The 19,435-nt window shown below is 31.2% G+C and overlaps 1 protein-coding gene across 1 annotated transcript; it reads right to left on the bottom strand.

The window, feature by feature from the left end:
• Positions 1-6,370: 6,370 nt before the first annotated feature.
• LOC113401251 (cytochrome b5-related protein-like) lies at positions 6,371-18,528 on the bottom strand. The gene is made up of 5 exons (XM_026641087.2): positions 18,220-18,528; positions 11,245-11,648; positions 8,616-8,804; positions 7,577-7,807; positions 6,371-6,671 (listed from the first exon to the last, which is right to left on the bottom strand). Exons 1-5 carry the CDS (start codon positions 18,472-18,474, stop codon positions 6,386-6,388), a joined length of 1,365 nt encoding a protein of 454 aa, XP_026496872.2. The 5' UTR covers positions 18,475-18,528; the 3' UTR covers positions 6,371-6,385.
• Between the last annotated feature and the right edge of the window lie 907 nt (positions 18,529-19,435).

Raw genomic sequence — 19,435 nt, 5'->3', positions numbered from 1 at the left:
CTAGTGTTGAGAAACAGAAAATATAACATATATAACAGTCGATGGAACGATGGAATGCGTAATTCAAATTTTATAAACTTATTTTTCTAAAAAGAGTTATACCAGCTAAAGAGACACCAACCACTAGCCAAAGAGTCCCCAACCAAAAGGACCCCCGTTCGTAACAATAACTTAACAATGATCTTTAGTAAGGATTTTTGTAATCGATATTTGTAGCAGTTATTATTGCCTGTTATTCGCGTCCCTACCGTCCGACCGATGTAATGTTATACAAACGTCTATTATTTTCAGTGTTTCTATTTAAATTTTACTTTGAAGCAATAATATATAATAAAAAAAGTCTTAAAATTTTCGGATAACTTTTGTATTGCATGTATTTTTTTCAATATTTTTACAATTTTAAAATCATTAAATTATGAAAATAATTTGTTCGTCATTGCAAAATTATGTCGATCAGAAAAATTTATATCTGTCAAAAAGTTCAAGCTATCTTGTACAGGGTATAACACTTTTTTTACATACTCTAATAAACAATCAACTTAAAAATAATCTCATTGCTTAATAAAATAGTACCTTATCGTTATTTATACTTTATAAATTACTGGCTATATAAAAAAGACTACTCAAACGATATCTACATATTAATTCTTTATTGTTTAATGTAAATAAATATTATATTTTGGGGTTAATAAAATACGAATAATTAAATGTTCATTATTAAGTTTCAATATTTATAAAATACCGTACAGTATTTGTGTATATATTTTATAGCTATATTCTCATTCAATGCTATAAAATCAATATTATAAAAATAAATAGGTACCCGTCACGATTTCGTGCGAGAGAAATAAGTAATTTATTTACTTCCCGATTGCCACGCCACCTACTGTGTGCAATCTGTGTCATTCCACCCACAGACTATATATATATATATCTTGCCACATAATTAAAAAGACTTAGAAGATAAACTTTAATAGACCTATAGTATTAATATTTTTAGTATTTATTTACTTACTTAACTAACAATATTTTATCACACTAAAAAAATACTTTTGATATCTATCTAAGAATTAATCATATCGATACATAACAGATATATTACTCATGATTATTATTTAAGGAACAAAACTCTGCGTTCCAATGTTCCGTAAACACAGGGTAAACGTTTAATCCTTATCAGATTATTATACTTCCACTGTAACATGTTTAATTACATCTAGAATTAGGCGATAAAAATAGATTTTAGTGTGTGTTGTAAAACATTAGTAAAACCTACAATATATACGCTGACATATCCGAATATATAAGCTTTGTCAGTATTTGTCGATAAAAATATATATATTTTAAACTATGAATTAATTATTAATTTCATTTTAATGGTAATCGCAAAGATATATAAAATACCTCACAATTATAAAATTTACTTAGTGGTAGGTTTTTGCGAAAGCCTGTCTGAGTAGGTACCACCAACTCGTCATATATTCTACCGCCAATCAGCAATATTTCGTATTGTTGGGTTCCGATTTGAAGGTAACTACAGGCTCAAAGACATAACATCGTAGCTCCCAAGGTTGGTGGCACTTTGATGATGTAAGGAATGGTTAATGCAGCTTTATATTGACGGTGGTGACCACTTACCATCAGATGGCCCATTTGCCCGTCCACCTACCTACAAAAATCGTAAAATATACATTTAATTACTTATATAATTTAATACCCTTGACATGCTTTACGAAATATTTCTTAGTATTTCAAATCCGTTGCCTTTCATTTTGATATCAGTTATATTGAACGAAATTAATATATTACGTAGAAAAAAGAAGTTATTTTTAAAAGCTTTTATTTATTTACTTTATCTTTATTAGGATAATCGCGGTGTAGTAATGTGTTCACGGAATGAACAGGTTAAATACTGAATAAATATTTAAATTTTATTTGTCGTTCTGATTCAGTATTTGTTTGAATTCGGAAAACTGGAAATCCAAACTGTTTTATTTTTATAGCCAATTTTCCAACAACAACAATGTACCTATGATATAAAGTGAATATTACTGATATGTGATAATATGTTTTCCTGGCAGATTTCTGACATAGTGGTGATTCTTAAAGGAGAACAGACAACTACGCAAGAGATACTTAGAGTATGTGTGTAAATAAGAGGAGAATCGTGCACTCTCTATTCAACAAAATAAATTTAAAATCTGACCCGACTAAAGAGAGCTAACGGCTCAAGACCTAATGCACAGAGCCATCGGCTTTACGTACTATCATAGGAGTATTAACAATACCATTTCCGAAATTCGTACTGCTAGAATTTGTTGACAGAAAAACCCAACAACACTTTATTTAGCCGACCCGAATTTTGAACCCCAGACCTTAAAATGTCTAGCCTTATAAACTATCCACTAGACTAACGAGACAGTCATTATCAAATACTACATAACAAAGTGTAATAAACATAAGAAACCTTGGACGTAAATACAGGTCAAATCCTTAGTTGTGTTATCACATAGGTTATCCAGTCTAGGCGTAGGTTAAGGGGCGTTGAGATTGTAGTAAAAGTAAAACAGCGGCCGATTGCAATTAAAGAAAATCAAAGCATTAAATATCTTTATGACGATTAGTAAACGTTAAATGATTTCACAGTTTATATGAAAAACCACAGATGAGAATACAAATAAATAATAATAATTGACCTCCGTGGTCGAGTAGTGTGTATATGCCAACTATATATACTAAAAATCGCACTTAAAGTTCATCACTCAACTATATCTTCAAAAGACTACAAAACTTTACTCAAACGTCGGGACTATAGGCTCCCCTTGCCCAAAATTAAAACATCTTTTGCTAGACGCTTCAGTCCTTTCATTGGGTTGTAAATAAATTACAATAAAGTAGCCAACGCTTGTGATATTAAACATTGCTCCGTTAAACAAGCCAAAACAAAAATTATTTCTTGGCTCTCCTCATTGACCTATGATACCACCGAAAAACTTTTCTTGCACTTAGTATAGTACCTATTCATTAACATAAGACCTTCTGTAAGTTAATCCTACTTAAATTATGCAATGTATGCTAAACAATTATATAATTTATATTCTAAGCCGAGCGACAACAATAAACATGTACTGTAAAACTATCAATAGGTACCCACGACACAGGAATACCTAGTGTACCACCGGACATCTCATTGTATAATGTTGTTTTTTTGTTAATAAACATTTTTTGTTTTTTTTTTTTTTGTATACCGGTTTTCATGGGTACGCCACTCCGAGGTCCCGGTTTCGATTCCCGGCCGAGTCGATGTAGAAAAAGTTCATTAGTTTTCTGTATTATCTTGGGTGTGGGTGTTTGTGGTACCGTCGTTACTTCTGATTATCCATAACACAAGTCCTTTAGCTACTTACATCGGGATCAGAGTAATGTATGTGATGTTGTCCAATATTTAATCTAACAATTTTGTATCGTCGTTTCTTAGATTTCTTAGATTCTGAGTAATTACGAAAATAGAACTGTAATTGGAAGTTATTATATTGATACTATTTAACCTATAATGTTTTTGAGTATTTTTCGTATCTATACTCAAAGTCTTATGTACATTGCGCCCTGGGCTTATATGATTGCAAGGGTGAAAAATACATAATCTATAAATTAGTTCTCTTGAACTCATCGCCTCGGGCAAAAGCTGCCTCTGCCATTAGGAAAACACGGAACTGTCTTTGTTTCTATTATTAACATTGCAATTTAGAATTAAACATCGATAATGGACCGTCTTTATCTAGTATTAGACGCCTAGGGCTTAAAATGTTTTATATATTCAATTTTATATGTAAATATGTAAAATTGAAAATGCATGTATTACGTTTATCTTTCGAGAACGAGAACAATAAAAAAATGAAACTTAAATTAGATTAAAATTATAACACCGATTTTTGCGTCGTGTGTTAAAAACGAAGTCGGACAAGCTGTTGCGAAACATTAATTTTAAATTTCGAACTACATAATAAAAAGTTAGAGCTTAATCTGATCAATCAGTAAAAAATTGATTTATTTAGTTATTAAACAAATACCAAAATTTATTGACAAAATATCTTTAGTGAACTAGACTCTTATATTAAAATATTAATTCATGCAAAAAATATTTTTGACGTGATAAACAAAATAAAAAGGTAGATTATTTTTAGTATGTTATTCATGGCCATTGATCAATCTTATCATTTTTATATATTTATTTAGGTCACATAACAATTGAATATGTTAATAACAATTTCCGCTAACTAATATAATTAGTTTAAGGAATTAAATAATAAGATACTTCTAATATTATAAATGCGGAAAATTGGATGTTTGTTACTCAATCACGCCAAAACGTCTGAACTGATCTGGATGAATTCTGGCACAGAGATAGATTGTAGTCTGGAATAACAATCGGACTATTTTTTATCGAAAAAAATCACCAAATACCTCTACCATAAATGTAATTATGTTTGGCACGTCTTTACTACCCAACATTTTTTTAATAATACAAATGTCTAATTGTAAATAAAATAGCGTTTAAATTTGCATAAAAAATCATCATAAGAAAATATATTAGAGGGTTAAATAAATCTATCGCAGACGCAATCAAATCGTCCTCTGTCGGAAAGGGACGTCCCTTGTGTGCAGTTACCACTGAATTATAGCTTTATTTTGAACATAATTGGACCGCCTTCAATCGACTTGATTCATGAAAACAGGTAATTTTTTTTTTAAAAAATACCTATTATTCGTAGTTATTTGGTATTATGTACCCAATGTTAAGGTAAATGACGATAGATCTCGTAGTAGCTGCTTCGAAATAAAAAAAATTGTGCAAATAAATGTACATATGTATTTTTTTCCTTTGAGTAAGTAGAATCTATCAGTTTTCAAATCATGTATGTATGTTTCAATGATAGATCTTGTGTAGATCCATATCGAAATGTACCAGATAAAAGCCAATTATTATGAAATGTAATTATATCAGGGCTGGAAGAAATCAAGTGAACAACTCAATGAATATGTGACTACATTGAAAAACTAATGTACACACTACACGGAAGATGGTAAAGACACTAGCACTGACTGGACCATGATGGAAGCACTTAGCAGTGAATCAAAATTATTACTTTTTAATTTTTTTTTTATCTTTTCAATTTTTTTGTTGTAGGTGGCACACGAGCAGGAGCCTTACCTGATGAGTACGAAGTTAAAAGAATACAAGAGTATGGACATTTATCTACTCTATGGATATTGAAATATTTAAAAAATAAAACATATTTTGGTGAAAATTATGTACAATGATGTAATATGATTAACTATCAATAAAGTTTAACTTTGTGGTAAAAAGTTAGGAACTTGATAATTTTAATAACATTTAAGATAAATAAAAATATATGTGAGATTTAATTAAAGTAATTTGACCATTAAAGATTTAAATGCAACACAATTTACTGACAATTAAATTTTTATTATCAGTAATATTTAGAATATGCATATAGCTTCCATTTTCAATTTATATCTATTAAAAAAGAATCGTATCGAATTGTAATTACTTTTAAATAATTTATTTAGAAGATATACCTAATTCAAGGAAGTTGGTATTAATTTATTAGCTAAATAAGTTAAGTACTCCATTGGGTGGTAGCCGCAAATTGCAAATTAAGTCGTAGACATCATCGTAAATTTAAATTTCTAGTTCCTTGAATTTTAAAAGCAATTTAAACTGTAATGGGAATTTCCCAACCAAGCAGAACATTTTATTTTTCGCATTATATTTTCTATTTTTCAGTTATTAAAAAAATTGCAAGCCCTTAAGTCGCGCGAGTCTCATAAAATGTTCATCACGAATAACTTGATAAATAATTTACAATTAATTATTAATTAATTTATTATAATTAATTAATTAATATGTAATTGATAAATGAAAATAAATCTCGCATTGAAAACAACTTATTTAGTTATTTGACAAAATTTTATTATATCAACAAATAATCCACGAGACTAGTTTATTTTATAAAAAAGAACCTGACAGCTATTACTGTTATTTTAGCTTAGTTAAAATATTTAAAAACATTAGAGAATTCACTGTCAAATGTGACTGAAATTAACTGAAACTTAACAAAAATATAAAAACATTAAAATTTGTACTACACTACTACTACAGTATACACTAATTAATAAATATTTGTAATTTTATCTCATAATAGATAAACTATAACAAAGTACCGAGCAATAATTACAAAAGAATAGTTATTAGTAATTTCTACTTACATATAAATAGTAATCGCGCATATATCAAAACTTAAAAATATAACATAAAAAGTGAATTATATTTATTTTAAAGATAATTTTATTCATAACACTCTTAAATTCTTTCACTAAGAAGTGCTGGTTCTGTTTTATGAGTCATTTTAATTTGACCAAGAAAGAGGTCTAACTGTGATGTTAATCGGAAATTCGCTCGGAACTTTTTACAGTTTTCTAAAAACACTGGATATAAATATTTTAAGACCGCGTGATCTAAAGTTGGAAATAGATGATGTAGTGCATGGTGTCCAAAAAAAGTCATCACTTTGAAATGATTGTCATTGATGTCAGGTCGATCCATAACAGCTTCTAGTTCGTGCATGCCCCAGTCTGGTGTAACATCACTGAAAAAAAAAAAATATTAAAAAGAAATCTCTGGTTTTAAATATTTACATGTAATCATCGAGTTGTTGCAAATTTAACTTTTACAACTTCTTTTTTCAAAGAAAAAAGACGTAAAACAACAACTTAAAAAGAAAAACTTTGTTACAAATTAGGCAAATGATTTCGTTTACAGGATGGATGTTAAAAAGTTTCCTGATTAGGGATATAAATTTATCATGACTAAAAAAATAAAAATCTTAGTTTTTTTAAATGCAACAACAGATAGACAGTAACAAGAAATAGCTCTAGCTTTGTATATTATTATACTTTGTACTAATAATATATAATATTAATAATATATAATAATATATAATATATATAATTATTATGTTTACAGTATAGTAAGATGTAGTGTTTTGTACAAAAAGAACCTTGCATTTTTCTTTAAGTTAATTTTTTTTAAATTATAAAATAAACGAAATCCATCTAGTTTCAAAAAAAATATTCTAGAAAATCTTAAGTTATATTTTTTAAATATGTTAAGTTTTAAATAATTTCAAAGAGGACAAGATAACGTATAGATTATTTCTAACGTATTTTAAAAATGAGCCGAATGACCCAGTCGTTGAATACCTGAATCTCGGGCAAAGATGATTTGTGATTCAAACTCGGTTAAGTAACAGAAAACATCGTGAGAAAACCTGCACGATGAATGAAAATCGGCTATATGTGTAACAACCCATCGTGGCATTAGCTCCTAACTGTCTTTTCCAACGAAGAGAAGGCCTTAGCAGCAGGCAGATACTGTCTGTTATTTTACTTTATTTTAAAAACTATTGAAAAACGTTTTATACGTAATTTGCTCAAACAAATATTCACAAATAGCAATTCATGTTTATTTTGGATAAAAATATGCATTATTTACCTGATTTGATCGCCATCCTTAAATATTTTCGGATGGTGGTGTGCAGCATTTGATCCGATCGTGAAAAAGGTTAAACTTCCCGTACAAATTATCCAAAGCCACATAATAAATACATCGTACAAACTAGCTCCACTAATGAGATACATCCAGGCAGGTAATAAGAATCCCACGCCATCGTGCCAACGATAATGATTTTCAAAAAATCCTTCACATAAAAAGTTAAGGAGAAACCTGGAAATAAATCAAAGTACAATTATTTTGTCTGAAAGATCTATTGAGTTTACAATCGAACGCTTGAAGTTTATCTTTACTTCTCGTGCATCTCGTCTACAATATTTGTTACTGTTTTATATTCAAAAACCTAACATCGTAACACTATTGTAAATCTATTGTGATGCTACAGTAAGTACACCTATTTTGTTTAAAAACTCTCTGAGTCTCGTTTTTGAAGAAATAATGCAGTCTTTACATTTAAAAGATAGATACTATAAAAAAATATCTATCCTCATCGATCCGTTTCACTTACATGATTGCAGAAATAACTTTACTAGCGGCATAATTATGCTGCTAATCTGAGTCAACCTGAGGGATGACAGATGAGAAATCCATTCGAGCATTAAATTTAAACAAATTCCAAAAAATACTGAGGTGTAATTAACAGTGATCTCAATTATCTCACGTCAACTTATCATTTTGTTGTTTTACATTGGGTAAAATAAAAACAACATGTCTTGTCGAAGTTTAACCCAATTTGTGGTATACTAATACAGTATGAGTTTATCATAGATAATGAATTGCTTACATCGTCATAATTAATTTTTTTCTTGACAATTTTGAATGAATGAAATGAATGATTATTAAATCATCAGAATATAATATAACTACATAAATACCATTTACATAGAGTATGACATCATTTCGTACACATTTAAAAACTTTATATTAATCTAAAATTATTATATTGTAAATTGTGACATGGATACGTATATAGTATGGATGGAAAAAATAATATAAGAAATATATTTTAAGAATAACATACCTTCTTATGAAATTAAATATAAAAAAAAGCGGAAAAGTGAGAAATTCCACTAAAATCGTAAACTTGGCGTAAAATGGTTTATCTCTTCTTGGGTTAAACTTAATCAAGGGTTCAAAGGCACTAATTTCCAAATCCATCAAAGTATTCGGGTAAAGATGATGTGAAAGTACGTGACTCACTCGAAAATCTCTGAAATATGATATCTTTATTACTTTTGTATTAGAATATATTTTTATATTTTAATTTTCAATCATTAACTGCAAGCTATTAATTTAAAATATATTTTCTTCTAGTTTTTTTATGGTATAGTGGTAGTGCCACACTGCATACCTTCGGGATGCAGCCGAATGGGTCGGCACGCCCGGGGAAGTACCACTCTCTCACTTAAAATCGGCGTAAAGTGGTAGCTATGCTACCGTGTTTCGTCCGGTATGTGAGAGTTCTGGAGACCCGACCCCTCTCTCCCCAAAACATAATGGTTGTGCAGAATTTGGTTTTATTACCCCAGGAGGGTACCATTAGCGAATGCGGTGGAGAATCCCTCTCTGGCCATCCATGCTCAGGACGTACACCACCTGAGCAGGGATGCCCAGGCTGCCCTCCGAATTCTGGGGGGAGGCAATTTTGCGCTCGCAACTTGAACACCGTTCACTTTCACCTTGAGACGGCGAAGCCGGCTTTGCTCTTTCTTACCGAGACCGACTCAGATATCCTCTCCTACCGATACGACTTTTCTCTCTTACCCCGGGTACAAATTGGAACATTCCTTTGTACCACGGGCTGGGGTGTGCGTTTACGTCAGAGATGATATCTACTCTCGACGCCTCGGCAGCCTTGAAGGGCAGGACCTATCGATTATCTGGTTGCGTGTAGACTGCGACGACCATCCGCGAATATACGCGTGCCTTTATAGGTCCCATAGCGGTAATGCCGAAACCGACCGACTGGTTGAGCACGTCCAAAGGCTACAGTTTCCTTATGCAGCAGATCCCATCCGCAGAGATAGTAATTCTTGGCGATTTTAATGCCCTCCATGCCAAATGGCTTGGATCACGCACTACCAATCATGCGGGTAGATCTGTTCTCGACTTCGCTTTAGCATATGATTTGACACAACTGGTCACCTCGCCAACGCGAATACCAGACGTGGAGGATCATACACCTTCCCTGTTGGACCTTCTGCTGACTTCTCATCCGAATGGCTACCAGATTATCGTCGATCCCCTCTGGGCTCGTCGGACCACTGTCTCGTCTGGAGTACAGTGCCGGTTGCGCGGTACTCACGACCTCATTTGGTGGGCTGCCGCCGAGTGTGGCACTACAAGTCAGCAGATTGGGATGGGATGCGGTCCTTCTTTGCATCCTACCCATGGGGGCAGGTTTGATTCTCGTCGGATGATCCGAGCGTTGTTGCTGACTCTGTCGCCGATGTGGTACTTCAGGGTATGGAACTGTTCATTTCGTATTTTGCGGTCCCCATGGATGGCAAATCACCTCCTTGTTCTCCAAGGTAATGGAGTCCATTATAAACTGCCAGTTCCTGCGGTGCCTAGAGGAGTACCAGCTGATTATCGACCGCCAGTACGGTTTCCGTCGGGGTCGCTCAGCCGGTGATCTTCTAGGTTACCTGACTCATAAATGGGCGGAAGCAGTTGAGAGCAAGGGGGAGGCATTAGCAGCCAGTCTGGACATAGCGAAGGCCTTCGATTGCGTGTGGCACAAAGCGCTTCTTTCGAAGCTTCCTTCCTATGGGCTTCCCGAGAAATTATGCAATTGGATTACCAGCTTTTTGGCAGATCGGAGCATCGAGGTAGTTGTCGACGGTGCATGCTCCGACCAAAAATTCGTCAATGTTGGTGTTCCAGAAGGCTGCGTTCTATCACCCACTCTGTTTCTTCTGCATATCAATGACTTGTTGCAAATCAGTAACATTCACTGCTATGCAGACGACTGCACCGTAGACACCTCATACACCGACCGTGCTAATATTTCTCGGGAAAACCTCAAAGAAAACCGGAACAAACTTGTGTCTGAAATCGAGTCTTCGTTAAACAAAGTCTCGAACTGGGGTCGTCTAAACATAGTCCATTTCAACCCCAAAAAGACGCAAGTTTGTGCGTTAACTGCTAAAAAAACACCATTTATCGTATCTCCACGATTCGAGAACATTCCGTTAGCCGCCACAGCTAGTATCGGAATACTTGGCGTCAAAATTCCAAATATCACCCGCACCACCTAGATGTCCGAAAATCCACAACAGCGCGATTTTTAAGTCATTTTCTGCCTCGCACAACCATTCTGTGGAACCAGCTTTCGCCGGCGGTATTTCCGAACCGATACAACTTGGTAACCTTCAAGAAAAGAGCGTCCTTCCTGAAAGGCCGGCAACGCACCTGCAAGCCCGCCGGTGTTGCAGATGTCCATGGGCGGTGGTAGTCACTTTCCATCAGATGGCCCATATGCTTTCCCGCCAACCTATTTTATTTTTGTAAGACGGGCTTTCGCAGAGCCCTACCTCCAAGTAAAGTAAGTATTACTACTTGCTTACTTTACTTGGTAGTAGGGCTCTATATGAATAAACTTTTTATTTATAAGTCACCACTATCAACACATGAAGAAAAAAACCTACCTGTAAGACCATAAACTTAAATTGAAAATGTACATTCTCCAATTAGATCTTCTATGAATATAGTTATGTGACGCAACCACAGACCCAGCAAGTGAAACAGATGCTACGATATAGGATGCCATTACAAGCCAATAATTACTTGCCGAACATGACAACGCCGATGTTAAGAGACAAGTTATTAGCAATCCATCTGTAATCATATCAGTGTATTTCGAAGTATCTTTTGGTATTTTCTCGAGTTCTTCCCGTACGTTTTTCTTCAATGTCTTAAAAAAACCATCCTCTTTAAAAGTAAAGGGAGAGTTTCTTGGTGTTTTGGCATCTCTTACATAAAAATTTTGTAAGATTTTCTCTGCAATTGTTTTTATATGATGACATTCAAATGCCTCAGTAATATCGGTATCCTAAAACAACCAACAAAATAGATATTAACATTATTATAACATAGATTATAATATAAATTTGAATATTGTATGCGAAATATTGTTACGGGTTGTTGAGTTATTTTTACGAATTAGTAAAATGGATCATCTTCGCTGAAATACTATCTCTTTAAGAAATAAATCTACATCAATAAGAAAATAATCATAAAGTAATTACGAATTAGGTAATACCGTTGCCTCTACAATTATAAAAGTCAAATGTTTATTTTCTAAGATAATTAGATTTATTCTCTGTACAAAACATCCAATGGTCAAATAGCTTTGACATTTAACAATAAACATCAACGGATAAGAGGGGTTACATAATCAATGAACATACGCTGTTTATATCAATAGAGATTACCCCATACATTAAGTAATAATAAAATCGATTTTAGAAATTCATATTAACTAAAGAAACTATTATCGTCTTTTATATATAATGTGAACAAAAAGGATTTGTTTAGCTATAATATAATATTATTATACTCGTAATACCGTTAATTATAATTGGCGAAAATAAATGTATATGCACACGAACTGAGGAGAAGTTTACCACTTTTATATACAGCGGTGATTTGACCTAAAATCTATCTAATAAATAATAATAATTACAAAATAATCGGCTTACAATCGATGTCATTACGATGAATAGTTATCGAAATAGAAAAACTACATATTTAATATATATAAGGCCCAATAGTTAGCTCCTTATTTAACTTACTTTTTGAATTTACCGATTGAATCTGCAATCTACGGTTACGACCCACGTATTCTATCTACTGATTCAACGCCTAAGTTTCATATATTTTTGCAATTTTCTTTTTAATAGTAAGTGGAAATAAATTCAGTATTATTACAACAAAAACTTCCTTGCGTCGAATTGACAGGATTGTACTAATAACTAAAGGTTTTTTTTCTTTTTTGATGTCGGTAGACGGACGAGCAAATGGGCCACCTGATTATAAGTGGTCACTACCGCCCATAGACAATGGCGTTGTAAGAAATATTAACCATTCCTTACATAACCAATGCGCCACCAACGTTGGGAACCAAGATATTTATTTATTTATTGTATAAAGTATTTTCAAAACATTTGACGTTATGAGACGAATATTTGGTCAATTCTAATTCTAAAAATATTATTTTGCCACAATCTTCACGAGTTATTTTGTTCTGATGTTTGTATATGAATTCAACTTAACCGCATTTATTTAATAACAGAATTTTCTAATCTAATTGTTAAAGTCAAATGACTTATAAAAATAACAGTAGTATTAATATTGTATTGTTTGTTTGTATTGTTGCGTACTACACTTATAAGTAACACTCCAAGTCTACCTAGCTTTTTCTTGTTTTACTTAATGGTGACTTTTATAGATAATACTGAAAACCTTACAATATGTAATATTATTCAAATAAAGTAAGTTACTTATTTCAAACTCAAAAGTGATTACAAATTATAAAATAAAATATAAATAAATAAATATTGGACAACATCACATACATTACTCCGATCCCAATGTAAGTAGCTAAAGCACTTGTGTTATGGAAATCAGATGTAACGACGGTACCACAAAGACCCAAGAAAACATAGAAAACTAATGAACTTTTTCTACATCGACCCGGCCGGGAATCGAACCCGGGACCTCGGAGTGGCGTACCCATGAAAACCGGTGTACACACTACTCGACAACGGAGGTCGTCGAATAATGTAAAGAAAGCAGTTTTCAGTAAACATATTATAAATGTACAAATGTAATATATTATGTAATTTCACAGCGTTTGCAAAGCGTTCGGATCAATGATTTTCACTCCATATGTACACAACAATCGCTTGACGTCTAATACAATATACAACACAAACAAACTTCATGCATAGTCAATTCCTCTACAACCTTCTCGATGTTTTCTAATTCTGCTCTCAAGCTCTCTCTCTCTATATATATATTTTTCTGGTGACGGTATATAGTCTTAGTAATTGATTTTAATATAATTCGTAACTGTATTCATTAATACTTTATCATAGGTCAGCTTCAAAACCAACCAGGTACAATTTAGTTCTCCAAAACCATTATTATTTGAACAAAATTTTGCATATTTCAGAGTGATCTCAAACATATTAAATATATACAATTTTTGTACAAAATTGTTGCCTTAGTTGACGCAGTTTAGCAAATATTCAAATATTATATAAAAGAAGAGTAATGAAACTTATATCGTTCAAAAGTTACAGCGCCATAAATATGCACAAAAAAAACGTGAAAAAGTAAAATGCGTGAATTTTTTACTACAGGCGGTTCTGCTATAGCAACAGCAAGCTGTATGTACCTGAATTGTATAAACATAGCAAAAAAATATGACAAGCTTATATTATATATATATATATATATATATATATATATATATATATATATATATATATATATATATATATCTAAACAGAGTCTCGCACTACAAAAGAACTAAAACAAAGTAGCCAATTTTATTATCGTAGGTGGCACTCGCCAAACGGCATACTACTTTACTAGTGTGGGTGTACTTAATGGCCAGCTCTTGGTCACTATGTTTTTCAACGCATTTGCAGCTTCGACAACCTATCTAGACATATGTATAAATAATCAAATATGGCAATTAATGTATGTACAGAATCCCATATGAACCTATTAAAACAACAAAAATAAATACCTTCATAAAATCACTCCAATCTAATCCTCTCCTATCCTTCCCAATAACCAAATCTTCCCAACGCTATTATGGCCGAATTAAAATTAAGTGTTTCTCAATCAAGTCATGTAATCAAAAATTCATTGAAAAATAATCAAGAAACGCCACTGAATGAAAATTACTTGCCGTTAATGGCCTATTACCTGAAAATAGAATTAATTTTCGGTTTTTTACTGCCTAATAAATTGGCAGATATTACACTTGTTTTCCATTTAACGGGTCAAAACAAACGGATCAAAACATAATTATCTAGAATAGATTGAAAACTGTATGATCGGTCACTTTTTGAAATAGAATAATTTTGTTATCTATTCTAACCTCAGTCACAGTTAGAAAGTCTACAGGCAAGTTTGAAAGGGTGCACTTGCTGTTTTAAAACCGAGAGGTAAATAAATTGTTAGTGGATTTTGCTATTGGGAACTTTTCAGTTTCTTTTTTTTTATACGCTAAATAAGTAATTGTGATTTGTTTTATAGTATTAATTATTAATGGTTACAATAACGCATTCTTTAATATTCGTTTTATTATACATCGACAGGTCCTGATAACTTTAGTCTTATTATATTACATTTATTTATATGACTATACTGTATCTATAAAAGACTTTATATTTCCTTATTTATAATAAGGAAATGTAAAGCCTTATATCAAATAAATATTGCGGAAATATTATGACATTAATTATTGAATTTAAAAGCTAATTGTTCAGAAAAACTGTGGAACATTTTACAATAAAATTTTCAGTGAAATATTGAATTGCATAGATTGTGATGATATTATCTACAGTTTAATTGATGAACTTGCCATGTTGCTTATCTACAAATGCACTTACTATCACATGTTGCAATATGCAATATTGCTTTAGAAGCCAGTAAGCCACGCTATCGTTTGCACATTATATAAGTGGTAACGACAGTAAAACGTCATCCTCTAACTATATATCGTTTCTGTTTCTGAAACGTGTGCACAAGTTAATTTTTCAATTAAACCCAAAGTTGTTTTAAATCGTCTGAAGCATTTGATACATATTGATTAACTTTTTTAATATAAGATAATAAAAAATAGTAAAAATATTACGTAACTTAGACGTTTGATAATCAATTACGAAATTGATTCATTTTAAGGGTACCGTTAAGCCTACCATAAAGATACTTTAATATATCTTTATACTTAAAAATTATGTATCTGCTACAATACAAGACACGGTAGTTAATGTATTTATGTATTCATTTTGTATGATAGTAATTTTATAAGCATTGGCCAATTGGAGAACCATTGTTTTGATGATGTTCTGAAGTGTCAGGATCTTGGGAGGAATCAGGATTATAATATCCAATTGTATTTTAATATTAAAAAGTAACCTACGCTTCTACAGTACATCTAGTTAATAACGCTTAAAAAATGATTTCTATTAATACACTCGTAATATTTCCCTGTATTCGATTATACATACTTTGATTTTAATGAATATATTTTAGAAAGTTAGTCTTGTTAACAAGTTGTTTATAACAAGTTGTTTATACATTAACTCATCTTCTGCCGCCCGTCTCTGTAAATACGATCATGTTTCTTCCATTCGCTCTAAGCTTGGATGACTAACAATTTACCAACATAAAAGCTTCGTATACAGTCTTCACTTAAGTGTACCTTATTTTACTTACCTTACCTCTCTGTCTCGTAACTAATTAAGTTCTAAATTCAATTTTTTTTATGACGATTATGATCGTCAATTCTGTTACTCTGGTTCCTCTCTCTCCGCGTCTTTCCTTACGATTTTTATATCTATTTTACTAAGTCCAAATCAAAATATAAAACGTTATCTCTAAAGTTTTTTATTTTTAATTAATTCATATATTTATTTAAATCTGGAAACAGAAAACCACGACAGGCATCTCTGTTTCGAAATAATCTAGTTTATATGTATAATATATAAAAGTACTTACTAAATATACTAATATAATTCTTTCATAATCCTGTTCCGCCTGAACCGAATATTGTCTTTGCTACAATGTTTTCAAATTGGGTCAACATATATGATACTTTATACCCTAGAGTATGAAACAAAAAAGTTCCCGGGATGACAAAACCTTTATCTCAATACCCATATGGCGTCCATAAAACGTCCACATACCACGCTCCCTGTGTCATGAAAACTACAGCTTGTGATGAAAACAATTATTTTTGAGATAAATATAATACGTATCAGTGATAGTGGATCGGATAGTTTTAAATAAAATTTTAAAGGTATTTATACCACACGGTGTATACTTTTTTGTATCACTTGTAAATAAGAGTTTATGGTACGAGTAGGTACGTTCTCTTTTGTTTCATTTTGTTCCATGGAGAATTGTGTCAGAGCCAGACAACAGAATTTTTTTAAATAACTTTTGTCAAAGGCGAGTTCTCTTGTCCCAGTGTATTAATAAGATTTATTTTATTTATTTAAATGAGAGTTTTTTTTTTAAAAAAATCTTATTTTTTTGTTAGTGTATAACAGAAAAACAACTTTATTATTTACTTTAAAATCAATCATATAGTAGTATTATTCATTGTTACTGTTCCTAAACACAGTTAGTAGTTTAATTGTACTTTATTGTATTGTAATTAACATTAATTATAAAATTATTTAAAATTATTTTGTTTTACTTAAATTATTCTCATTTTAACTATTTTTAAGCAGATTATATATTCGACGCGAATGTTCAGAATTTTCAGCGATTTCACGGAAACGACTTTACTCTTTGTATTTTAATATACATATATGCTTATGCTATGTGCGCTCTTTGAAGATTTTGTTTTATACGTCAAAAACATGAGAACCATTTAAGTTAGTTATTTGAGCATTACATTAAACCGATTTATATCAACGAAATTAAAAAACAAGAATTATTTATAACCGCATATGTGTCATTATAATAAATATAACATAGTTATCGGTTTTATGTTAATATGGGAAAAAATGGAAATACCTTAACTTATTTGTCATGCAATATTATCCGTATAAAAGTGGATGACATGTCATTTTTTCTTTTCAACGAGCTGAAACGTTTTATGTAAATAAATGATACCGTTTATGATTGCAATCAAGCCATTTAGATATATTATACGATGTTTGAAAATTACGAAAAGCGTACTTTCGTATTAAGTTGTATTAGTACGGAAAACGGACATCAAGATAACTTATGTACATTTAGATATCGTTTAAATATATAGAAAAAAAAAACCACAATAATAAAGATATTGTTTTTTCGAGATACTGCAAATGAACAAACAATCCCAGTTGACCTCTTCATACTATAAATGAGATATTTAACGATATACTGTACCAGCTTAATAAAAAACAATACTCAGATATAATTTTGTCAATTTGAGCTCTTTCCAGACACTTTTGAAGCTAAAACAAAAAATCCACAATTTTGTACGGAGAGTTTGAAGATCACTATTATTAATGAAGAATACCGGATTTATTTAGTAACTAACATTTAATTTCATCAAATTATGAGTTTATGATATAAACATATTAAATGTTTATAGTTTTATAATATTGTGTTTATAGTATTTATGTTACCAATATAAAGTAATATAATTATTATTATTTTTAATTTATCCTACAATTCAAACTATATTAAAACATAAACATATAATCACATAGTCATAATCACAAATCACAACTATCATTGTTTTCATATAAATAAATATTCTTACATAACTTTTTAATAAAAATTAATTATAGGTACCAAAAATTCTTAAGTCCCTTAGTCATAAGCCTAGAAGAATTTTAATGAATTAATCTTAAGTAAAGTTCGATTACTAATTAAGATTGTACCTTTGTAAGTTCCAGCCACTCCTCCCCGCCTGGGTGATTCTGAACAAATTCCGTTAAATCATACAATCTATCGTGCACTCGCCAGAAACCCTCAGCACCATCGTCCATTGCTTTTCCTTTTAGCCATTGCACTGGATCTTTTAAACCTTCGTCTCTCAACGATGGATACTTAATTTGGGGAAAGCTTACATGAGTTTTCTTTTCGATAGCTCTTTTATGGGCTACTTCCAAATAATCAGTATTATTTGGTGGCATTTTTGTATTCCATACAAAATCCAATGGCACTATTTTTAAATAAAACACGAAAGGAAATCAATGCGAAGAATAAAGTCAATTTTAGTTTTAACTTGCTTATATAGTATCGCATAATCGTTATCTTGTTTTTTAAACATAAAAATAATTAACTTAAGCAGTATAAACTTATGTATTTATTATATAAAATAGTGTTATGAATTCTCCTAATTTTTTTTTCGTATGTATTTTTGTTATATCCTGCGTATCTGTGGTTGACATGAATACCTTGTCCTTCTTTATTTCTATGTTGCATCGGAGAACTTCAAACATTTGAGTAAATATTACCAATAAAAATTATTTTTAGTGACAATATTATGCTCTTTACTTTTTAGAGTAATTGATGGTCGTGAAACGAAACGTCATTCGTATGGTTGTATTTTGTAATATTTAATTTCTTAATTATCTGATATGTATTGAAAACAGAAAATAATCTAAATATATCATAAATAATAATAAATCTATCAAATTTCTATTAATCTAATATGCTAGGAATTTGATTTGATTTCGTTATTTATACTAATGCTATTCTGACGGTGTTTTTGTGGGAAATTCTCTTTCGACTTACGAAGTAGTTGCGGTATGAAACGATAGGATTTTGTATTAAATTAGGCATTGAAGGTATATCTGGTACGTCTACAATAATATTATTTATTGTTTATTGTAGACGTACCAGGTATGCATTGGTATTCATACTGATGTTATTAATTTGATATTGACGTTTTTTAAATATTTTGACGTTTATTTACTAAAATTATGGAGCAATTCTGTTATCGGTATTTACAATTGAACTTGGTTCAGCGACCCAACGAATATAAACTCAGATTAGTGGCGACATAATATTGAAATCAATTTAGTGTAATACGAGTATATCTGGTTTATCTGTTCTACCAGAATTCTCCAAAAAAAAACACATAAATCATAT

Source organism: Vanessa tameamea, chromosome 7 (genome assembly GCF_037043105.1).
Source record: "Vanessa tameamea isolate UH-Manoa-2023 chromosome 7, ilVanTame1 primary haplotype, whole genome shotgun sequence".
NCBI lineage: Eukaryota > Metazoa > Arthropoda > Insecta > Lepidoptera > Nymphalidae > Vanessa > Vanessa tameamea.
Note: the sequence above shows the minus strand (reverse complement) of the source record. Positions and strands in the feature narration are given on the sequence as shown.